Source organism: Streptopelia decaocto, assembly GCF_964273445.1.
Source record: "Streptopelia decaocto genome assembly, chromosome: 18".
Taxonomy (NCBI): Eukaryota; Metazoa; Chordata; class Aves; order Columbiformes; family Columbidae; genus Streptopelia; species Streptopelia decaocto.
The window spans coordinates 4,215,757-4,240,660 of record NC_138673.1 but is presented as its reverse complement, the minus strand read 5'-3'; the positions used below and the strand labels follow the sequence as shown (position 1 = coordinate 4,240,660).

The 24,904-nt window shown below is 47.3% G+C and overlaps 1 protein-coding gene across 2 annotated transcripts in view; it reads right to left on the bottom strand.

Moving 5' to 3' along the window:
* The window catches only part of CAMKK1 (calcium/calmodulin dependent protein kinase kinase 1), an 80,456-nt gene that overhangs the window by 31,545 nt on the left and 24,007 nt on the right, over positions 1 to 24,904 (bottom strand). The window contains exons 2-4 of one of the 2 annotated variants that reach the window (XM_082068890.1): positions 14,610 to 15,166; positions 7,808 to 7,855; positions 6,206 to 6,259 (exon numbers count right to left, since the gene is read on the bottom strand). In XM_082068890.1, the coding sequence (XP_081925016.1) occupies positions 6,206 to 6,259; positions 7,808 to 7,855; positions 14,610 to 15,065 (558 nt within the window). In that variant the 5' untranslated portion in view covers positions 15,066 to 15,166. The remainder of the gene's footprint in view (positions 1 to 6,205; positions 6,260 to 7,807; positions 7,856 to 14,609; positions 15,167 to 24,904) is intronic. The other variant, XM_082068891.1, reaches the window with a different exon arrangement.

Sequence of the window (24,904 nt, the reverse complement as noted above, 5' to 3'; positions counted from 1 at the left end):
AGCAGATAAACATTTCATGAGAAAACAGCTCATGGTGCAATTTGCTCAGGAAAACAATCTACGCCCCCAGGATCTGAGGCAGTCACTCTGTCTGTCCCCTAGAACGGGTAGTTACTCCTATTAATTAGACATCCAAATCTGTCATTCACACTGGAGTGACCCCTGTGACATATAATTAACCGAGGACTCCTGCAGGACACAGCCAAATGCAGAGGAACTTAACATTAATACCAGAGGTAGGCTCTGCACGCTGCTTGTTTTTAACACGTACAGCAAGAACAAGTCGCCAAAACCATCTCGGTGAGCTCCTTCCCAAACTGTTTTTCCTGGCAGCGATGCCACCACACGCCCAGGATCCCCATCGCCCATCAGTGCTCCTGCTGCAGCCAGGTTCACGGCTCGCTGAAAAGATTGTTATTTTTGGTACTGATTCAGTGAAATCCTCTGGATTTGCACCCATGTGTAATTGAGAAGAGACACTGTGTAGTTCTCAGTCCTGCCTGACAGCTCCCGAGCCAACTGTTGGAAATGATGGTGTTGAGAGACAGACTCAGAAGTGCTTATCTGTTACTTAGCACAGTGCTGTGTCCAATACAGGCAGCCAAATGATTCACGGTCTGCTGAAAGAGGATCCAAGGCATGCACAACCACCTCCAAGGATGGCCAGGACCAAGCCTGGAGGGCTTCCCACGCTCCTTGCTTTCATCTTCCTACACCACTCACTTTTATCTCTCCATAATGAAAATTTATGGGAAAAAAATCAAAGGGGTTCATCCACCTGTTTTTCTTTAAACCAGTGCCACAGCCCAGGAGGGGCAGGCTGCCCTTGTGCCAATCCCACCCTGAGTCCTCTCTGCCTTCTGGCAAGGAGCTTTAGAAAGAAGAGATAGAAGATGTGATTTGCTGCTGAAAGCTCCAAAGTTGCATCAGTGCTTGAGGAACCGAACCACATCCACCAGCCGTGCCTGCATCAGGCAAGTCCTTCCCCGGGCAGGCTCTGGGGAGAGGCCACAGCAGCAACAAGAATTGTTCTCAAGGACAAGAGCTACTGCTGTCACCCAAACTCCTTGCAGGGTGCTACAAAGGGCAATGGGGACATTACTAGGGCTCACCTATATCATAGGTGAGCTGACTGTAAACTCCTTCTATTGCTGTGAAGAAGCCTCAGGACATGCTTACACCAACTCTGGAGCAGCAGCAGCAGCTGCTACACAATAGGGGTAGATCAGGAGAGGATCTGTCCCACTGCACTGTCAAACACAAACGGGAGGATGAAGAGCAAGCTTCATCATGCAACAGGCCAGAGCTGCTTAATTGCCACAAGAGCAGAGCTGAGAGCATATGGTGGTGAAGTCTCACTTTAATTACAGCGCTGGCTGGCAGGACAAGGCTTCCTCGCGGCACATAACAGGAACAACGCAGGGATGCCTGAGCAAACCTCTCCTTGCAGGCTCACATGCATGAAAGAGCCAAAGACATTAGTGCTCCCAGGCAGAGGTAATTGCCCAGATAATGCCTTTGTGATAAAGAACCAGCTCAGAGCCAAGCCCAGGAGTATTCCATTTGCACTGGCAAGTGCACCTTCAGCTTCCTCAGGAAAAAAGGGAACCTGGAGGAAATTTCCTCCACACATGCCATTGCACCCACCTTCCTTCTGACTACTCACACATGGACATGGGTTGTGACATTTTCCTTTGAGAGTCAGCAGGAACCATGTGCTTTTCTTTGATGTACATTTATTATTTAAAGTTTACCGCTCTCTTCCTAGCAACCTTGCAGCTGGAAGCCACAGGGAAGCTGTTTTGTAAGGACACAGAGGGAAAGAAGCTCTGTCGCGGTTGAGGTTTACGGAGAGATGGGGTGTCTGGGACACAGCTGCTGTCATAACAGCGAGGCTTCCAGCCCATATCCTGCTGCTGGTAGTTACAACAGCCAAATGGCCATTATTTGGGGAAGGAAGCGTGATAAAACAGATCGAGCCAACCAAACTTATCAGCTTGTGATGCTTTCGTAGCACTCAGGGTGTTGTGTTATTTGGTAACAGTGGGTCTTGCACTGCAAGGGACCCAAACCCATGCACGGGCAGAATACCTGTGCACAGTCCCTACCTGCAGCTCCCAGGGGAGGGGGATGTTGCTCAAAAATTGTTACCAGCCACCTAAATCGTCTGCTAGTGGGTGACAGCACCCTGCAGAGCTGAGCAGACCAGAAAGCACCTCCAGCCCTTCCTCATGGGTCCTGTCTGACCACAACATCCCTCAAAGTGGCTAAGAGGGAAGCTCTGCTGGGAGAGACCAGCACTGAAAAGAAAAGCCTAAATCAGACGGACAGGTTTGGCTGCCGTGCCCCTAAAATCCTGCCCCTGCATTTGTCAGCAGTTCAGTAGCTGTTATGTGAGCCAGAGGATGAGAAACAGGGGACCTGAGCCTTCCCTTCCCACCTGGGTGGCAACCACAGCGGCTTCTCCAGGGCTGGTAAGGTTCAGGGCTTGCTGCTGGCTGCCTTCTCCTCAGCACCAGCACTTTGTTCAGCCATCTCTTTTACTTCTTGGAAGGAATTTCTCCCCAGCACTGACAGTTGGTAGAAAACAGTCCCCCATGCAAAGGTTCTTCGGTACAAACAGAAGCAGAGAGCACAATCACACACATCTTGTTTCTTAGGAAACCAGATTAAAAAAGAAAAGGAAAAAAAAGAAGATAAACCCACTGACAACCTACAATGCTATTGCTTTTGTCCAGAAGTAGCATAACAAATGTCCATCATAACCACTTTTCTCTGCAAACTGATTTAAAGATTGCAAATAGGAAGGAGACATGACCCGAGGCATCACAGAATCAAATTCCATCAGCACAATGACTCCAAACTAGATCTCCGCCTGGACACATTTGCCTTTGCTTTTTATTTGCTGCTTTTTCATAGAGCTTGGCATCTCTCCTTTTCCCGCCCCCCAGTCACTGTCAAAGCACCTCCTGCAAAGTGAGACACTGAACCCTTTCCAGCTGTACAGGGCTCCTTGGCAGAGCCCCGCAAATGCTGCTGTAACAGCTCCATGTGCCCCAGCAGCAGCAGGGATGGAACACGGTGACAGGGACCTCTGCTCTGCGACCCAGCTCCACATCCCAATGGGGTCTCCTCCAGGGTCACACACTTGGTGTTCAAAGTTCAGTTTCCCAGGTCTAACACATTCCCTGCACCCGCTGATGTCAGTCAGCACGCTTTCACAGCTCTCCACAGCACCGCAGTTGTTCACAGCAGCGAAGGATAAAGCTCTTGGAAGCATTCACTCATCTTTAATGGAAGGTAAAAAAAACCCACAAAGTAAATACAACAGAAAAGTGGTGATCAGCTTTTTTCCTTGAGAGTTTTTCCTAATTCTAGGCCAGATGCAAAACTCAGTAGAGCAATAGAAATCTTTCTTTTTGCTTTGACAGGAACTACATACAGTTCCTGGTACCTATAAACTCTGTCTTTACAAAGAGTCCTAGCAAAGGGCCCCATGTCCCAGCAAGAATCAGGAGTCACACTCTGAATTATACTCCAAAATAAAAACGTTCTGCTTTCTTAAAAGTTTTGATCCTTTTTATTGCAGCACACTAGCTTAAAGAAAACAAAACAGGGAGCAAGAGCCTGGCTCATGCTAAAACATTGCACGTGTGAATTAGTTATTAGGTGCTACTCTAGAGACTGATTTCCAACAATTACCTGTTATTGCTTTTTACTACTGAGACAAAAACAACCCTCCAGAGCTAAATTTGGGGGAAAATAAACACACAGAAAAGGGCCTCCCAACTGTCAGAATTGCAATTGCTATTACTAAGCGCTGGTGAGAGGCAGTTGCATTAGGTACCCAGGGGGTCAGGGTGCATCGCTGCAACGCAGCCTCGGCCAGAGCGATCAGCACAGAAGTTCTCAGCGCTGGGAGAGCACGTGGGTCAGACACACCGGGACACATGGGGAGCTAAGCAACCATCAGCCAGTTATGCAATCTGCTGCTATTTCTCTGAAGCTTTGAAAGGTCTGCCAGCTCCTGGACTGTTTTAGCATTGTGGAAAAGTGGAGGTCCCCCCATCACAGCTTGTACCCCTAGAAAACACAAGCATGGGCACCTGGAAGAATTAAGGGCCACAGTGTGTCTGCTGTGACAGCAGCTGGGGAAGGGGAAAGCTCGAAAAGGCAGCAAGCACAGGGAACACAGACTCAGCATCACAGCCCCTGGGCAGCAGCACAGTCACCTGCCCTCTCCTCTCCCATATGTTGACACCCACCGCAATACAATGCAGGCAGACACCAATACTCTCGCTCTGGTCCCATCTCCCCACCCTGTATACACCTCCCAGGATCAGCTCCACAGCCCCAGGGTCACTGCCAAGAGCTGGTTCAGACCCTGCCTTGACCCCCACAACAGGAGGGTTGGGGATGACCGAAGAACATGTCCCAGCAATCCTGACAGTAAGGGGGTCACCCTGTCCCTCTCTGGATAGCGAGGCTGAAACAGAAGTGTCCAGGCATAGGAGCCACTCTTGGGCTGCAGCAGCTTTAAAGTGTTTGCTTAGATTATAAAAAGAAACAGAGATTAAGTGGGGATTAACTAACACATACCAGGCTAACCTGGACACAGGCTTTCACTTTTGGCTTTGATTTGCCCAGATAAATCTACATCCACAGAGTTAACCTATATCCAAAACATGGATGAGCACACAGCAGGCAATACCAACCTAAATCCACCTCTCCTTGCAAATTGTGACAACCACCCTGGCCACCCTGGGCAGCCCACAGTACCAGTATTCCCAGAAAAAAAGGGCAATGACAAAATAAATATTACAATTTTCAAATAAAAATACTTTCAGCTGGAAAAAAACACTATGTGATGTGTTGCTACTCTGCGCTGCTGGTCCTGGCACTGCCTGTACTGGGGGACAGATGGATCAGGGAAGGCACATGGTTCTCTGCAGAACAAAACCATCCTGCTGCAGGGCACGGGAGGGAGGGCTTGGAGAACAGGAGCCATTGGAAACAGCAGCAGCTCTGCTGCGGTGGGTGACTCAGCTTGGAAAGCACAGGGATGGAAAGAATTGTGGTTCCTTTGCTCGGCCAGCTCCTGGACACCTTGTCCAGATTTCTCTCTCATCTCTTCCATCCTTCATTTCAAAGCATTTCTTTCATGCCCACTGGAAGCACAGAAGAGCTAATTAATGCTAACTGGCGTGCAACTCCCACCCGGTTGCGCCAACCTGGTCTGTCACTTCTAGGTTCAAGAGTCAGGGAGGAAAAAACTATCTGGGGAGCAGCAGGAAAGTGACCACATTTTACCCAGTGAGGGCAGCTGGGTTCAGGTCCAACAGCACTCCAACCATCCAGCTCTGCTGGGCACAAACCCACCCTGGGATCCACCAAAAACTGCCGAAAGCTGCTCCCACAAGCCTTCAGGCACAGCCACGCGCAGCAAGGCAGTTCGCCTTCCGACAGCTGCCCAGCTCCTGCTCTCAGCCTGAGCAAAACAGGCCACAGGGCAAGCCCAGGGACAAGAGCACATCTTCCACAAGCAGCTTTTGCAGGAATCCCAGCTGGGATTTGCCTGCTTCTGAAAGCAGAGGGACAGCAAAAGAGCCTTCAGCATAAGCAGCCTTTTTAAATTCAAACCCCTGCAAACTCTGGCTTCAGCTCAACATATGATTTAAAAGCCAAAGTCTGCCTTATGCCCTGCATCCTACACCTCATGACCTGGCAGGAGGCATCCCGCAAGGGGGAAAGATGCAGCAGAGCCAGGCACTGCCCAGCTGGGCCACGCTGTTCAGCATCTTTCTGATAAACTCCCCCATTCCCTTACAAAACACGCAGGCCAATCTTCCAATGCACAGCAGGTGCTGAATACCACCACCCACATGCCTCTAATTTCAGGTGACCTGCTTCAGAGCTAGAAAATGTCAAGACAAATCAACGATACGCTTCTGCAGCCTGCTGCCGCATTCCCTGCCTGTTGTGTAAGGCAGCCCACCCGATTTCGCTCCTGCTCGGCACCGCACGCAGGCAGACACGCAGGCAGCACCTTGCTCCATGCCCAGCGGGGAAGTTTGACTCCTTGCATGCCACACAAATCAGAAATGCATATATGCTAAAACCAGCAAGGGAAAGGGGACCTAGTTCTCAGGGGTGCAATGGGGAAAAGAAGAGCAACGGCAGCAGCGAGAAGCAAAGAGACACTTACATAATACTTGTCGTCATTCTCGTTGTAGGCCAGTTTCACAACACCGTAGGAACCCTAAAAATAAACACAAATTGCACAGTAAGTTCAGCAGCTTCACCTCATCTCCTTGCTGCTCAAGGCTTGTAAAGCATGGCCTTACACAGATAAAAAACCCCTTCAAGGCGCCAGGCCATGTCTAGCCCCTGCAGCGAGGTCATAGATTTTGGCAGCTCTGTTGGAGCCAAGGGGCATTTGAGGATTAGCAATGTCTGGAGAGCTGAGCGTTAGCTCATCACCTTCTGCCCTCAGCCACAGCCACTGCGTCTGCCCTGACTCAGACATGGGTGTGGAGAAGAGAGAATTTTCAAGCAGATTGATTTTTTTGTGCAAGTTTGGAAATTCTGCATGGACATCTTTCCTACACTTCTGTGCAAGACCACTTTCAGCAGGAAACCTTTCCGTCTCTTGGTAGCCAAACTCCATCCAAGCCACTTTTTTTTGCAGTTCTGTGTCAACGCTACACATTGTATGCAAGTAAGACATGACACTGTGGCTAGGTATCATCCCTGACAGCTGCCTGCCGAATAAGTGAGTGGGGTGAACATTACAGCCTTCAAAGCATTTCTCTCGACTTTGCGAGCTGGAATGAAGGTTCAGGTCTCAGAGAAGACAGACAAGCCATCTGGCTGATCCAGAAGCTCAGCAGGTCCAGCAGACCCTCAGGGTGCTGATGGACTTGCTGTGATCCACAGGGAAGGAAGAGATAGGGGCAAGTCCACCAGAGAAAAGGCTTCATACTCTCCTTAAATCATACTTAAGCCAATGACAAAAGCCATAAGCAGGACTGAAGCTGTATGGGCATTTCAGACGATCTGCTGTACCACCAGCAGTGGTACCTCCAGCCTTACACCACAACTGCCAGCAGCCAAGCACACAGCACACATGGGAAAGGGTATCTCCTCCTGCAGCCCGGGGCCTCTCATTCTGGGGAGGAGTTTGGGCTAATGAAACTTAAGGTGAAGGTCTCTGCAGCTCAGGGTGCAGTCCCTTGAGACTGCAGTGTTCCAACTGCAAAGGTAGACACAGCTTCCAGATGGCACCGGCACTCGTGGACCCATCTGCAGTGGTGGCAGACGTCCAAATGTGCGGGTGTCTGAACCACTCACCAGCCCAGACCTCTAAATAACTTGGGAGAAATCTCTTCTGAATCATTCCGCAGCTTTTAAATGGGGACTAGAATTAAACTAGCATCTCATTCATGGACATAAAACTTTAACTAGTCCTGATGGGGACCAAACACCTGCCATGATCTTTTTTGGTTGTCTTGCCTTGTTGGGCTGTTTTAATACATCAAAAGGCACTTAGTGTTACATTTGGCAAGCGAATACCTTGGAAGGGAGCCAGCTTAACTGCCTTCAGAGGGAAGAAGAATAAATTTAGATTTCCGAGGAAGTAGCTCCACTTTGACCTTGAACAAAACTTGCTCTAATAAGGCAAAAAAAACAAATAAAAAACCCCAAACAAACACGAGTTGCAAGGAGCCTCGGGATGGCACAGTCTTTCCACTTGTACTTCTGTGTCCATGAAAGTCACTTGTGACAAACAGGAGCTCCAGTAACATACCTTGCCTATTTCACTCTGCAGCTTGTACTGGTTTAATTGCACACAGTCCTGTGGATCAAAAGGAGAACATAATTAGAGTATTGGTAAAAGCAAATGACTGAGTTTCAATCAGTATCAAGCAGAGGCAGAGTGCTGAATAATGAAAGACTAAATTGTATTTAAACTAGTATATGTAACATGATAAGCACTTTGGTTTTTTTTTGGCAGCCCAGGACAAAGCAATTATGGGCTGAATTCTGACTCCAGTTGTGCTGGTGTAACACCAGAGGCCCCTCTACCCCAGATCCCCAACATCGCTCCAGGTTCAGCCTAGAGCTGTGCCCAGGGGAACCCTCACCTGGATCACAGCTGCTCTTTGAGTAGAGCACCCGGAGACAAACTCCTTTGCAGTGCAATGCGAACAATGCAGATTCCCTTCAGCCAACACTGTACTTGCCAAAATAAATCACCCCTAAGCAGGGTTGATCTCTTTTGCAAGCTCTCCAGCACTGAAACCCAAGGGTGGATGCAGACCCCAAGCGAGCTGTGACAGGGGTGTAACGAGGGGCTGCGGAGTCACTTGACAGACGGGGAGCCAGGCAGGAAGTGATGGTGGCCCCAGGTGTCAACTGCTGGAAGCCGAGGAAGAAGAGGAGCCACACAGTCACCCAATGCCAAGTCCACCCTTTTCTTTAGTATCATACTACCTGACAGAGAACACTTTCTTCCACAGCAGCAGCAAAACCTCCACGGTTGCATTTCACTTGGAGCTGACCCCTCCACCCTCATTAATTACAGGGTTAATTACTGACATAAAATACACAAACAGCTAGTTAAGCCTTCCCACAAAAGAAAGCAGAAGCGGTGCAAGATGCTGTAAGAACAGGGGGTGTTACAGCACCAGCCCTGTGCAGCATCCACACCAAAAGCAACATCCTCTGTCTCTCGGGATGCATTACATCATAGATGTGGTAGACAATAATTTTGACTTTTCCCCATCACCAACCAGAAAACACTCCTAACACAAGCGATCATCACAGGGAAGGAGAATAAAGGAAGGGAGAACTGCTGACAGGGTCTGCAGCAGTCTGAGTTTCTACTCACTCTCACTGCATCTGTACGCCATCCACTCCTCCATCACTCCCTGCTCAGATAATCACCAGTGAGAAGCATCTCAGCTTCTTGTGCTTCCAGCACTTGAGCTGAACACAGCAAAAATCAAACCATATTATAGGTGCTTTCTATCTTTTTCTTGCAGAAAGATCGCAATTCACAGCTCAAGTGACTCCTGCCACAGGTTGCTGCAGACTGGCAGGGCTGTTATGATATTATTTGGTTCTCCTGCAGTAAGTAGGATAATTGTACTATTCATTTATCAGGGGAAAACACCTACCTTTGGGCCAAGCGTTTCTTAAAGATAATGTTGTACAATCGTCTTGGTTTAGTCACACCAATGTATTTGCAACTGCTGATAAATACAAACAAGAACCTCAATGAGATCCTTTAATGAAAAGCTGTCAGCGAATTAGAGTGCTGTATCTGTCCAAGTGTGCACTAATTGTTCTGCCTTAAAAAACCAAGATGCCTCATTTGTTAACATGTTCAAGGTGTTAATCAAGAGAAGGAAGGGGGGAATAAATGCCACAGAAAGTAAAAATTGATCAAAAATCATAAAACACAACTAAATCTACAGCCCAAATCCAGCCCTTCCACAGCTGCAGCTTTGGGCTTTCTCCTTCTCTCACACCTTGCCCTTAGACAAGTTGGAAATGTAACTTTAAATAAAGGTTAATTAATCCAAGGAAAATAAATTAGCAATGCCTGTGGGGGATACTTCTTTGAAGACATATTTTCCAAGTACCTTTGGTTTTTTTCAAGACAGCTCTAGTTTGAGCACCACAGTAACACCTCCAGAAGAAATCAGGCTGGGGGACTCGTGGGGTGGAAGGGGAAGCTCTCCAGCTCACACTGCATAGCAGATCAGTCCCCACCACTGCCCTGGTCCCCTCTGAGCAGGAGACCTAAGATAAGGATGTGAAGAGCCAAGGAAACAAAGGACAAAGAAGCAATTTATTTTCCATGCCTCTGGGACAAGACGTGGACATCAAGTGTAGGAAAATTCCCTTTGTAAGCTCATCTTCCTCCCTGCATGCAGCACTGAGGAGGGAGAATGCACTGGCCTGACTCATCCTCTCCTGCTGAAGCACACACGGCCCCAGCCCGTTGACAAGATGTGTGCAGCCATCCAGGCAGCCAGGAGCTGGAACAACCTCCTGCTGGTCCCAGGGTGGAGAGACCATGGAGATGCAGGGGCTGGAAGAACCAGGATGCCAGGGAGTGGGTGGATGCAGAGAGAGAAAAGGAACATATGAAAGAGAAGAGACAATTCAGCAATAAGAGATTGGAAAAAGAGAAGGAATAAAGCAATTAACTGTGCTGACAGGTCTGGGGAGAAAGCCTGGAAAAAGACATTTTATTCTTCTAGCCAGACTCCAATAAAGACTTTTCTTGGCTAACTAAAATTTTTGGTTTGGGATGGCAGAATGAAAAAAACCAGCATTGCATTTGCAAATGCCATTTCCAGTTTTCAGCACCTCTACCCTTTCAGACACAAGCCCTGCCATTTTAGGTGGGACAAGCTCTGCCAAACACAGTAACAAGACACCCATCAATCTGCACAAACATGCTCAGAGAGTCTTGCCCCAGTACGTATAAGCACTAGAGCATCATCCGTGCAGCAAAGCAGAAGCTGCTTTCAGCAGCCCCAGGAAAACCCTCTCTGCTCACCATGCTGCCAGCACCGAGCAGCAGCTGGGAATGCCACATCAGAGGTAGTATGGGCCAGCAACCTAAACTCTGGGGCTCTGCAGAGTTATGTACCCATAATAGCTTCAGCTCAATTACTTCTGTGCCACAGCTAAAGGCAAAGCCATTCCCTTCTTAGAGCAAAGCACTGATGGGCAGCAAAGGCAGCAGAAACCCCACTAGCCTAGCAGCGCTCCTACCAGAGAAGATGGTGCTGAAAGAAACTTCCAGGCCACAAGCCATTCATAATCTAAGAAAGGTAGGGAATGAGTAGGAAATTTTAAAAATTACAGATCAATTTTGATAGAGATACGACAGATCAAGTTAATTAAGTACACGGTAATGCTGTCAGGAGAGCAGAATGCATTACTTCTCTTGCAGAGTTAATATTGCAGATCCAGACTTGTCAGCAATCTGTCCCAGGGCAATTAGCTAATTGGTGGCCCTGCACGGCTGACAGGGAGCTGCCCCTGTGCAAGACAACAAGCCCTGGCTCTGCTGCAGCCCTGCCAGCCCTGGAGTTGCCGTCTTCCTAAATAACAGACCCAAGCAATGCCGCTCAGAATGCAGATATTCGTGGTGTTGGTCCTGGGGATTCACCAGGTGAATCCTCCTGCAGTCACAGGCTCTGCTTCAGCTCTTGGCCCTCTGATCCCTGAACATAAGTTTTCCTCCCAGCCTGTGAACAAGTATTAGACCAGCACTAAAAAAAAAAGCTCAGAAGCATCTAACTGAATACATGGTTCTTCCATAATTCAGCAGAGAACAACAGAAGATTCGCCTCTGCTGTATCCCCACATTCCATCTCCCCGTAGCACACCTCTCCATTATTTCTCTGGGTCAGTGAAGGATACAGAACCACTGACAGCAAGGCAGTGAGCTGCCACTCCTGCTGTCACTGCGGAGGGAAAGCAGTTTCAGTCCTAGATGGCTATCGGAATAGCACAAGAATTTTTTATATGCAGCTGTGCCATCCATCTCAGCTCCTGATGTACGGCACCTGCATGCGTGCCACTGATAAAGCCTGAATGCTCATGAACTTCATTTTTGCACAGACTGTAACTCAGGCAGTGGCCACAAGCTGGAGCGATGGACGTCCTGCCACCTGAAAGGCACTGCCTGATGATGCTGGATACACAATGCAAGGAGAAAGGAGCAACTCCAAAATGGCTTTAAGCAGGTGAGAGACAGGGACTCGAGTACAAATGTGTGGCTTGCCCAGAATGAGATGTGTCAAAGGGTCACTTTTGCAGGGGGACCAGGGGCAATGCCTTGACCAGTGAGCTGGATCCCATCAGAGTGACCTACCAGCTTCCCTGCTGAATGAGGGTCTGCATATCAAAATGATCAACAGAAAACACAACAGCAGCTGCTGCTAAGTACATCACGATTGTATTTCTCACCACAGGGTTATTTTATCCCCCAAAGGGCCAAACGTTCCCTGTAACTCTTAGAAACCCTGCCCATACCTCCTGGCTCTGCTCAGTCTTCCCTGCCCACATTCAAGGCTGTGCTAATTGTGTGGAGCAAATATACTCAGCAAATGCATGTAACAACCGATCTGCTCTCCAGTTTTCTTCCGAGCTCCCTGCTGTATAGCTTGGATTTGGGCTGTCAGTGCCTCTCACAGCAATGAACACAACAAACATGCAATAACCACTTAGCAACAACCGGTAGGACAGACACAGGATGCTGGAGCTGGGCTGTGCACAGGCTGCACGCTCGCCTTGCTGTCACACACCTATGCCTCCTTATTCAATGGCCAGCCTCAAACTTCATCCTATAAACAAGCATGCAACCTTCCAGTCGTTTTCCTATTCCTTACAGGATAGAGCTAATGTACTTATCGGCTGGGAAGCTCCTGAAAGCACCGCAGCAAGGGCGAGCACCCACCTCCGACCGTGCACAGCCCTCGCCTGGGCTCCCTTCCCCCTTCTACCGCAGCGATTCCCCATTAATATGAATGATTCTTTCCAACAAGCACAGCTTTGTTAAGCATCTGAGCTGAACCAGAGCAGGGCTCTATATTATCAAAGTGACCATTAAAAACGCAGCACTGCGTGTAAGGGACTGCTGTGGGAGCAGTGGAATGAAAGGCTCTGCATCTGCATTCCAAACTCAGATTTGCTAATTCAAGGCTGTAACTATTGCTCCCCAAGATGCAGATGCTGTGGGAGAGGACAGAGTATTCTGAATTTGCTTGCAGATGGTAATGTGCTAGTCACACTCGACTGCAGTTACTTCAAAATGGATTTCGGACAAGCCCCACTCCTGGCACAGTCAAAGTACTGCAGGATGGGAGAGCTGGCACTCAAGTCACGTCTGCTTCCAAGAACCAGCTCCTCTCCCTCCCCATCCCCCTGTTAAAGCACACTGCCACCATCACAGATGCTGCAAGCTCTGCAGTGCAAAACTTTGGCCAATTTGCTCGTGCACTGCACCCGTCCTCTCAGATCTGCAAGGGGAAAACACCCACTTTTCAGGAGGGAAACACTAAGCCACACAGATGTTAAGCTCCAGGTCACTTAGACCCACACTGGCAAAAGTCTAAACTCCAGTGATTTGGGTTCCTTATGACATGGAGTGGGACCACAGTGGCATTTAGGCATCGCAGCTGGGAGCACCACGTTGGCACAGTGGCACCAGCAGAGCCATGTTCAGCAACACATTCCCATCAATGGGGTGAGGAAGAGTGAGATGGGCACTGCTCCTGAGCCCCCACTGCTGTCTCTGTCCTGCTTCACTGCCCAGGCACAGCTGCAGAGCTGAATTCACTGGGTGAGCAGCTGGAGACAAATGGCAAGGCAAGGAAAACTTTTCCTGCACAAACAGTAGATTAAAATCTCAGGAAACACACAGCCTGGGCTTGGGGGATAATTCAGGTGTGAGTCTGTGTTTTTTCCGCAAACCAGCTGCCAGCCCTGCAGAGACGACATTCCCTCCCCAGTACTCCAGACAGCCCATTCCCCACTTAAAATCCTTCCCCAGCCAGCAGCATTTTACAAACCATTTTGGCTTCAAGAACCACTCATTTACACCACCTCCATCACACCTGGCTTTCAAAGAAAGCCGTGCTGAACTCTGATCTGCAGGCCCCTTCCCCATGGGCACTGCTGCAGATTTGGCATCCTCAGCGCAACACCAGGCAGTGTGGTTCGAGTGGCCTTTCCCTCTGAGGTGACAGCATGTCACTGCCTGCGTGTCAGTGGGGAAGAAAGGCTGCAAAGTAAAGCTGCAGACACCTTGCTCCTTGTCCTTCCCCAGGACAGCAGAGGGTTCCCCATGCAGCACAACACAGGGAGCTGCAGCCAGCAGCCCCTTCCATCAATACACTTGACCATTAACACCCTGGGACAGGCCTGAGCCCAGGTCTGGTACCAAGAGAGCAGCCACGAGACAGACGGGCAGGAACAAACCAAAGAAACTCCTCTGAAGAAATAGGGTCACAGCCCTTGGTTCCCACTACTGTTATAACCCATGCAAACACTTCAAAGACAAAGGAAAACCCTGACAAGAGTAGGAAGCATCAGTGCATTTAAGCTCTTTATAAAATTAAATCATGCTTTCAATAACGGCAAAATACAACAGGAGATACATAATCTCCAGAAGCTTAAATCCATAAAATATCAGCAGCAAAGCCGCTGTGACTGATAAACTCCCCAAGGGCACACACAGCAAAGACATGAAAGCAAAGCCATTTGGCCACAGCCCTTCCACTGAACAACCTGACAAGCCTTCTGTGTTCTACTGCTACATAACACGGGGGTCCAGCCCCTGTGGGGGCTATCCCAGGCAGGAGAGGGCTGAAGGAGCCAGGGCTGCACCCAGCAGAGGTCTGAGGGATGGAAGCAAAGGTGTTCAGCCACTCCAAGCTAATATGGTCCTGGTTTGGGGGATTTTTTTTCCCCTTATAAAAAACAGTGCTTTCAGACCTACTACTGCAAAAGACTGCAGGCTCACATTACCAGTTAAGACAGACTTACCTCCACCCCACAGTTCTAGGGGAGAACATGCCTACCTCAGAATCCGATATGGAGACCCGATTGGACTCTATCGTTGGTCTCCTCACTATACGTGGCGATGGCCCTGTGGCATAAGGACCACAACCCAGAGTGTTGCTAGAGGTCAAATAACCTCCTGATGATCTTTCCTGAAGAGACAACTTCCTACTTGATAAGACAGGTCTAGTGAGAGGTCTCTTGGGAACATGCCTCAAGTGAGCATCTTGCGACCGTTGGGAAGGCAGAAATTCATTAATTCCCACGTCACTGTTGACTCCGTTTCTTTGGATGTCCTTTATATTATCAGAAAAGACTGTGTCATTTTCTTCATTGTTTTCTTCACCATTTTGGTCACTTCTGTCTGGGCCAACAGCCACATCTATGGCTGCCACCCGCTCTGCCAGTTCGGTCTGCGTGTCTTTGCAGCACGTGCCTATGCCCACATCGATGGCACTTGTTGGAGAGTCCCCCATCGCTGCGTCCAGCCCGTATGGTCTCAGATGGCACTGCAGAGAGCTGCGATGCTGTCATTCACAGACAGCACATGGCATGAAGGAACCTCTCCATGAAATACCTAAAAGGAAACACAAACAGAGGTAAAATGAATAATAATGTTCACTCAATGCAAACATAACCAAGACACCCATATCTGGCTTCTTCCAACATAAAAAAAAGCAAAGGTGAAACACTGGCAGGCTGTGAACAAGTTGCAAACACTCAGAAGGAAAGGCAAACTTGAGCACTGAGCTAGATATGAAAGTGATAAAGATGAGATTTTATCTGATGTGCAACAAGTGACACAGCTAAAGGGAACTCCTTCTGTAGCTAGACTGACAGTCAACCAGGCCTTACAATAAAGGAAGAAGTACAGCTTCTGAACAAGCCAAGGGTAAAGAGTCAAACTTTTGACCTCTTGAATTCTCATTTATAGGGTAAAAGAGCCCGTTACATACCCAACCTCAACGCACATAGCAAATCCACAGCTATTTAGGGTTCCGCGGTGGTCTTTGTAGCCCTGTAGGTCATTAGAGAGTGTCACACAACAGCCTGGAGGCCAAGCCATGGCTGGTGACTTCCACACTCTCAGTTATTTGCAACATAGCCAACAGCAAAGGTCAAATTTAAAAGCAAGTCTGGTTCCAGGGTCGCCCCGGCCTCCTCCCAGTTGCAGCCGGTGTGCAAACACACACTATCCGTGCTGCCCAACACGTATAAAAGCTACACTAAGCTGTGAATCAACAGCACCTACAATTACCAGCATGTGGGAATCAGCTTTTCCTTTGGAAAAGGCCTACAGAACACAAAAATACAACACAAAATTAAAACTGCTGAATAAAATTACTGTTTCCTGGATGCTAATTTCAGTCTTAATTTAAAACAGATTTCAGTCTTCCCAACACAACCCAGAGCAGGAAATGCTCTGCAGCACATGGCTGTCACCCCTTAATTGCCCCAAAGATGCATCTTCTCATCCCTCCATGCAGTGTCTGGGGACAGCAGGGGAGAACTTAGTTTTAGTCACAGCATCCTGGACTGCACCCAGTGCATTTCAGTGCAGAATTAGCTCTGAAATATTGCAACCTTTGGCTCTCTACATGCAAAGCAGGTTACGCATAAAAATCCCTGCAAGTGCAGAAGCCACGCTGAAGCAATCTTTTATATCCAAAGGAAAGTAGAGAAATATCTGGATGGGAAGTTTCACCCTAGGTCGTGCGCCAATCACAGGGGACACACTCTGGGCACTCAGCATCACAGAAAGGAACATCCAAACCCAACATGTTCCTCTTCACAGCCCACTGTTCATCTCCTTCCCCACCCCAGTATAATCTTCCCCTCTTCTCCCATCTTTTCTGCAGGCTTGTTTGAAACGAATTGACAGAAGCGTCACTCACTCAAACAGTAATGAAATGGTGAGATCAGCTTTAAAAGCTTCTATTAAAACTATATTTAAACTCTTCAATCCCAAAGCACAAATGCCTTTCAGAGCCAGAACGCAAGCCCTGCGGCCACCCTGTCACCTCCGCAGGGTGTCACCCCCTCAACAGAAGCACATTTGCACAGCTCTCACCCCCAGCTCAGCCTGCAAAATAAATCGTCAGCTAACTGACAATCTAAATAGATAAACTTAAGATACACCCCATAAATCAGTTTATCTGATCAAAACAAACAGACCCATACAGCCTCACAAATAACACTGTGCTGCTAAAAGTACGCTAAAAAAAATATCTAGCAAGACTTAAGATAAAATAATTGTTCATCTGCAGAGCTGGGCTTTGTTTCAGGTTCTGCAGTTTTGAAGGATTCCTTTTCACTGATAAATCCTCCAAAAACATATTGGAAAGCAATGGTTTCTGAATAAGCGAATCAGTTACGCACAGACCAGTCTTACTGTGCATAAAACTCAGTACAAAAGGCAATTATTTATTTCTCCAAGGCAAAAATAAATCAATGCTGGATTTGCAGTTTGCCAGGCTGTAACACAACCCTGCTTTGCTGTGATGGGAAATCCCAGTGAAATTGAGACACCATCAGCACCTTCTACAGGCTCCTGCGCAGCTTTGGCCCCAATGCTCTTCACACAGTCACCAGTCTGATCCCCGCAACACTAAACACCTGCTGGAGATCAGAGGATTATGCTGCAGACATGAACTAAAGCTGCAAACAAGCTTATATGAGCAAAATTAATTTACTTACACATATCTTATTTACCATTTTTCCCTGTAGCTATTCCTCTGCTGCAGGCAGAATGCCACTTCATCGGTGTTTTTAACAATATATTTATCAAATGGCTGCACATGTTTCCCAGGCAGGCAGTGAGCAGAGCACAGTACAAAACAACCTTTTGAAATGAATATGGTTCTGGAGAAAATCTCTCTGTATTGTATGTAGGAGTGGAAGATGAGTGAATGCAACTAATTTTGCTGCTCAATAATGTATGTCAAAGCATTGTTTGAAAAATAAAAAACTGTAAATCTAGCTTACTGCTTGCTCCATCCATTTGGCCACCTAGAAACGTTCCTATGAGAAAGGATGGGGAGGTTAAAAGTCCCTGGGCCTCAGCAAAACCAGCTTAATTTCCTCATTTTGCTACAGACTACACAGAAAAGTGACTTTATAGCTTCATGTCTCAGTTCCCAGGTTTAGCAGCTTCTTCATATCTACAAAAACCACTTTCAGACATCCACTGGCCAAAAGGCAGCCCAAACTGAGCGGTGAAGAACAAGAAGTTGCAGCTCTGTAAAGCCAAAAAGCAAGTAAATCCCTGCTGCCTTGCAGAGATAATCAAGACAGATGTACACCAGACCAGCCATTTGGAGCGTGTTCTCGCTGGGAAGAGAGTAATGGCTTTTGGTACCGATTCCTGACTAGAAGCAGAAGACATTAATGCAACCCAAATAATAAATAAGAATATACTGTTTGTGCTTTCAGCGTACATGCCATACGCTTGCTTTATCCTGCGGCTCATGAGGCTCTTGTTGCAGAGCACAGCCAATTGTGTCTCGCTGAGAAATCACTCGATCCTGCTATAATCATCCTAGTCCTTTTCTCTCTTCTCTCCACAGTTCTTGGCAGCAAGCCTGGCTGTTGTGCCACAGCTGAAAATTAGATCATAAAAGCGAGGTGCTTTCATTACTTCTGCGAAGCTCCTAGCACAGCTTTAAAAGTAACCGCTGAAGGACAAAGAACAGTATTTTTGCAATTCAAGCACTGCGTGAGCAATTTGACAAGCAGGTTCAGGCCCCTGCTCCTGTCAGATTTCATGAATGACAACAAACATCTCCAGAACATGATCTGGAAAATGCACCATTTCTACCTCTTCCTCCGCAGCCCTTACCAAGGCAGGGTGTCTTCCAAAGGGATTTCAGGGCCGGTTTCAGCCCCTGATCTACAGATGAGCACCCTGAGGACCCATCACTCCATGCTCGTCCTGCTCTCCCTCTTTTCCCAAGAGAGACCCCGGCTGAAGATGGGATCCAGCGTTTGGGTCCAACGCAGGACCAATGCTTTCCTGTCCCTGGGTGTAAAATGTGGATGCAGGTGCAAGACAGATACTATCATGTGAAAAAATTAGTTATACACCTTCACACCATGAAGGCGATGTAACCAAATTTAAGAGCAATTAACAGCACGCTTTAAATATGTTTTGAAATTAGCCAGGATGCTGAACTAAAATCTCCAATCTACCAGCCTATAGCACGAAAGATAACAACCAGCTCGTGCACAGAGCACTGAGCTCAGGAAGTTTTACAAAAGACTTCCCAACTGCATTATAGTTCATCCCTCCATGTTCTAATTATATGATTAAATAAATTTGCATAATCAGATGCAATTACACTAATTGCATATATAAGCAATAATCAACCAAAAATTACTCTGAAGAAAAAGTTTCTACTTAAGGAAATTCCTGTAACAAGAAAACACCTAGGAGTGCCAAATCTATCGAAGTGAGAGCAATATTAACATTAAACACTCCAGATAACACCAGTGAAACAGGAGCCCTGCCAGAGCAGTATTTGCCTGGGTGCAGCTCTGTCGGCACAGTTTAACCAGTGGTGACAACACCAATGAATCCAAGAGGCGTTGTGCTGCTTTGTACTCAAGCCCTGGCTACAAACTACTTTTCTACAACAGGTTTGGCTGCCATGTTTTACAGTAGAGGTTCAGTGAAACTTGCAGGCATCAGGCCCTGATGCTGGACTATATTCACTTCTGCTTTAATCTTTTAAAGCTGTTACTGGTGTATGGACATTGAAGGTGGTTTATTTTGCATGTTACAGCCAGGAAAGCATGGGGAATGGTCAGTGAGAGGTACTGAGCCCACATATCCCACAAGTTTTGCTTGCAATGATACTAAGTGCTTCCACTCACCACCGCTGCAACATCCCAGTAGCGACTACAAACCCAGCCCATCCCAACACCCAACTCCACATGTCCGCACCGTCCCTGCAGACGACCTGAGCTCAGATTATAACAAATCCCATTTGCCCTTGTGACAAGGGACACAAAAGCCTTGTGGGGGAATGACCCTGGCTGCTGTGCCAGCCTGACATCAGCCCTGACACCACGACAGTGAAGGATGGGATAACGGAGAGGTTGGCATGGGCAGAGAGCACCAAACCCCATTGTGCTGCGTGACCATGCAGCGCATGTCCCACTGCATCCCCAGCCATACCGGATGGTTTGCCGCACCTCCAAGTGACCCTAGGGACAGCAATATGAAGGAACCAGGTTTGTTAATATGCACACACAGCCCAGACAACATCTGAATCACTCAGTTTGATGCCTGATGAGAACAAAAGCTCAGGAGACCTCTGTTTCCAAAGCTGTTCCTGTGCACGCTCCCATCTGGCACCTGGCTGATGCTGACCCAGACCTCAGAGCCTGTACACCCCAACCTCTTCTTCCAATACCCACCAAGAGTGCAGGAAATACCCCAAACACAACTTGCACCACACACAGGGAAAGCTGAAGCCCATGATGTGGTGGAAAAGCAGCTTTCTGAGCACCAGCTGGAGGAGTACGTGCTGTTACAGCTCGAGGCTGCACATGTGGGCACGGGCAACATCAACTCATACAACTGAGATGTTCCTTGGGGGGTCAGTGCAGAATTGGTGCAGCTGTGGGAGCAGATTCCTGGGGCTGAATCCAAGCAGGGAGGAGGAAGAGGAGGAGGAAGAGATGTCACAGCTGCTGTCACTCACTTGCTGAGAGGCAGACTGAGTCCCAGGAGAGGGGGCAGCAGTGGCCAGGAGCACAGCTTGCTGGAGGTAACATTTAAACAGCCAGCGAAGGGGTGCTTCAAAAAAATAATTGGGAATGTCAGATTATGTGAAGTTTGAGAGGCTTAGATTATTTGTAAAATATTAACAAGCAAGGCAGTAGCCAGATCCCATGAGCAAAATAACTCCCTCAGAATTAGGGTGTCTTTAACATTTAGTGTCTTCATTGCAATAACGACTTTTCAAATGTCTGTACCATGGCAAAGTAAATGGCAGGTTTAACAAAAAAGGTTTTCAATTCTTATAAAGGAAAGGGATTCATCTCAGATGAACCATCTTCTGCTTCAATCTGAAATGATACCTCAAAATTGCCACAGAAGATGATGCAGTGATGAACAAACCAAAAATGAAAAAAAAATCAAGAGGAGCTGAATGGCATTAGTCTGCAATGGTCTTACCCTCCGCAATCACCAAACCCCCTCTCATCTCACAGGAGCAGAACCAAGCACTCAAATCGAACTTCTCTCTAAACCACTGCAATTGCTGCAGCGCCTTGGGGCGGCTGTGCTGCGATGCAGGACACGTGCGATCAGAACTGGCCCAGGGCAGTAGCGAGCAGCCTATGGAAAGTATTATAGTTCAGGAGCAGCAAAGTGGGATCTATGAAAGCACATGTACACATAATCACCACAAAGTAATTCAGCATCAGATACCTTTGCCAGCCTCAGATCTCATAGCACAGAGCAGCATTGAAATTAGTGTTGTTTAAGAAGCATCCACAGCAAACCGAGCAAGCCACCAGGCAGAACAAGTTCACATTTATACATGTCTGTCTTGGAGGTTTATCTTCCTCCCAGATAAGGAAAAAAGCTTTCAGCTGCCTTTGAGAGATCGGGAGGTATTTCAGGGGATATATCAAGTTGCTTAGTTCTGTAAGCCAGCTCAAGTGAACAGTCTTTCCAGCATTTTAAAAGCATTAATTTCCAGCTGTCCCAGGACAGCCAGTCTACAATACAAATGTAGAACACAGAACACAGCAGGCTTTCTTCTCAGCAGTTCAAATATGGGCAGAGATTTCTATTCAAGGTGATCTGTGCAAAGAGTTTTAACCAGGGAAATGATGCTAGCTAAGTGTCCATGGGCCAAAGGTCTTAATCAACTCTGCGAATCTGCATATGCCAAGGGGAGAGGCAAAGCACAGCACTACACAAAAAGCAGTGAACACTGCAAGACAAGACAAATGGACTTCAAATTCAGAGCTCAAAAGTATTTGCTCTATTTCCACACGGATAACTCCCATCCTCCTGATAATACTCACATACTTAGAAAGCCCAGGACTTGAAGACGTGGCCTTAGTTAACCTGCACAAAATCAAAGGTGGCAGCAAAGGCTCTTTGTATGAAGGGAACAAGCTCAGGGCAGATGAGCAACACATCCCATAGGAGTCAGAACGAGGAAAACTGCCCCTACAATTACCCTTGTCCGTGCACACATAACCCACACACTGCTTGGAAATTCAAAGGGTAGCAGGCCTCCCAATTCCTTTGAAGCCTTAAGCTTTAGCTCTTTAAGCCAAAATGCACTTTCAAAGCCCCAAGGTCAATGACTGGAGATTATCCAGCAAGTCACTAGGCAAAGGCTGCTGGGAAGAAAGCTGTTCTTTTGAGTCACTGCAACGCTACTCCAGAAATTTAGGCTGATAATAATCTAGCATTTGTCAGAGCATGAAAAAGCCTTTGCAGCACCCAAAGACCAACAACAGTTTCCAGGTGCAGCTTTAATTGGAAAAACAAGTGTGAAAACGCTATGCTGGGGCACCCCAGTTGCACCCTGGCAATTCTGGCTGTGTACAGAAAGGCTGGGACTGAGCAGCCGTCACAATCCGGGTGTCACCTTGCCCTGGGACAAAAATGCAGGTCCCCTGCTCTCTGCGGCTCAAGGCAAGTACTGTGTGTTGTACTTAATCCGCTGGACCCTTTCTGGAACACAAGAAGTGATACAAAACCATCCTTCAGCTCTGTTACCTCTGCAGTGCTGCCAAAGGGAGAGCAGACAAAGGCACTTTTTTGTCCAACAATGTGCAGGAGGATGATGGAAAGTAAATCTACTGGTAAGGAAACAGCTTCTGCTGAGGGAGATGCAGTTTTCAACAGCAGAGAGGTTTTAGACTCCTCTCTGCCCTGGGCTCCACTGCAGACGATGCCCCTTCCAAACACAACCTGAATTTGACAGTTTGGTGCCAAAATTTTCAAGGCAGGGGAAAGGCGAATACAGTCTAAGAGGAAAGGGGGCAAAGAAATAGATCTTTGCAGCTTAATAGCAAGCAAAGACACATAGGAAGATAGGATGTGGTTTGAAAACATAGTTTGAGCATTGCTCAAGCAGCCTGGCCTGCCCCATGCCCAGCAGGAGAACACAAAAGAGAAAATCTGAAGCCAGTTGACTCAGGCACTGGTAGCAATACCTGCTCCCATCAGCCGTCCCATGTCCTACCAGACATCCCTGCGGTACAGGTCAAGATATCACTGGAGGATGAATTACACTGCTCTGGCTACTCAGGTTTCCTTCTCTGGCTGCCAGGGGTAAAGAAATCAAAGAACAAAACTGTTAACAATGTGGGGGGAAAAAAAGCAAAGCATGTGTTTAAAAGCCTTGCTGGCTGCCAGCCAGGGTGCTCAGCACCTTCCAGGGTGCATCTCAGAACCATTAGTCTGTACGCAGCCACCGAGCTTCCCTCTGCAATGGCAGCGCCGGCTCTACTCCAGCAAAACACTTAAGCACGTACTTGAACTTTAACTATGGTCTCAGGACATCAGAAGGGACGACATTCATGTGCCGAAGTGTGAACAATGTTGAAAATCTCAGCCTTGAAAATGTGGAAACGCTCATGTGAGTGTCTGGATGAATGTGTTTCACATGTGTCTGAACGAGAGCTGCCCAGCTCCACTGGAGCCGTCCCAGGGCTCCTTTCCCAGTAGGGGAGGAAGACGACAGCATTTTCTCCCACATGTGCATTTACAGCTCTTCCTTAGGCTAGCAGGGCTCACATCAAGGGAGCATCAGAAATAATTCCCATTGAATCCATCCACCTCTATCCAGCTTTCTACCTTCCACCTGCATGTGGGGGACAGTCATGTCCAGTGCTTTCCTAATTGCTTCTTGATGCCTGGGAGGCACACACAAAGTCATTTGGAAATGGATGTCAGAAACACCCAATATCAACCAAACACCAAGCAGAAGTACAAATAAACCCACAGAGGTAACACTTGAAGTCAGCTTTATCTGCATTAACCTCACCTGGGAGGTCTTCTGTACAGTAACAAACACCAAATCACTACCATTTGCCTCTATTATTATAATAATCATGTATTAGTATAAGTCCTTTGCCTTTGAGGTTTAGAAATGATCTTGCAAATTAGTTACATTTTAAAACAGAGAACACAAACTTCTTCTGCAATTAAAAGAGGCAAAACAAACTGGAAAACTTCTTGAGGAAGTGGTAAGTTCCTCTTGACTTGAATTCTCTGAAAGGGACTGCTGGTAAAAATCCTCCAGGCTTGTGACCCAGGAGCTCTAGCATAGACAATTATAGAGACCTTAAAACCTACAAGCCTGTCAATTATTCTCTAGAACCTGACAAAGGACATTCATAAGAAAACTATTTTTGGCTTTCCTTTCACCAGTTCTGTTTAACAATAAAACGCTATTCTTCAGCTTCCTGTTTTTGACATTGTAGCCTAATACATTTCAATGGGAGATTCTCATTTACGTGATCATCTGTCACCTGCCATGACCCGCTGTGTTTTACAGATGGTGCCTGTTCACCAAGGGCCAAGAGAATAAACACAGAGAGGAGTTAGGAAGAGACACTCTTGCCCAGGGCCACCGCAATGGGTCTGCAATTCTTGGTAAGAGAAACCCAGATTCCTGGCCTCGAGACATTTCATTTAACTTTGTTCTCTCCTTGCCACTGAAGATACCCTTGTAAGAGTAATTCCAGCATCATTTTTTATAACAAAACTGCATCATTATTCCTGACGGAAATAAAAACATCTGCACCGGAGTCATGCTTACAGATCTGTTATTGACAGTCACCACTTTCAACATCTGAAGCACTGATATGAGTTTAACTACATCCAGCTTAGCAAAGCCAGCGCCTAAGCCGGCAGCAATGCCTGTGTCGCTCCCCACAAGACTCTCCCACCCCGGCTGCTGTCCAGCTGTGCGGGTCAGGTGAGAAGCAGAGATATCACTGTGAGCTCACTGATTCATCATGAACCTGGTTAGATTAGGAACAGTGTACATTATATTTGCTGCAGGATTACTGAGAAAGAAGGAGAAAGTTTAGGAAGAAAAAACAAACAAAAAAGTTTGCTATATAGGTAAAGCTGGCAGTGGATCACAAAGTAATTTTTCATAGTTTCCCTGGGTTCTCAGATATACCATTCACACTTGCTTAAACACATGCACATTTCTGAATAATCACATTTCAAGTCAATTTCTTCAATAACAAGAAAATATAATTACATATAACTAAAAGTTAAGAGCAGGGTTTTATTTGCACAGCAATGTTTCAGGGGCCAGCTTCCATC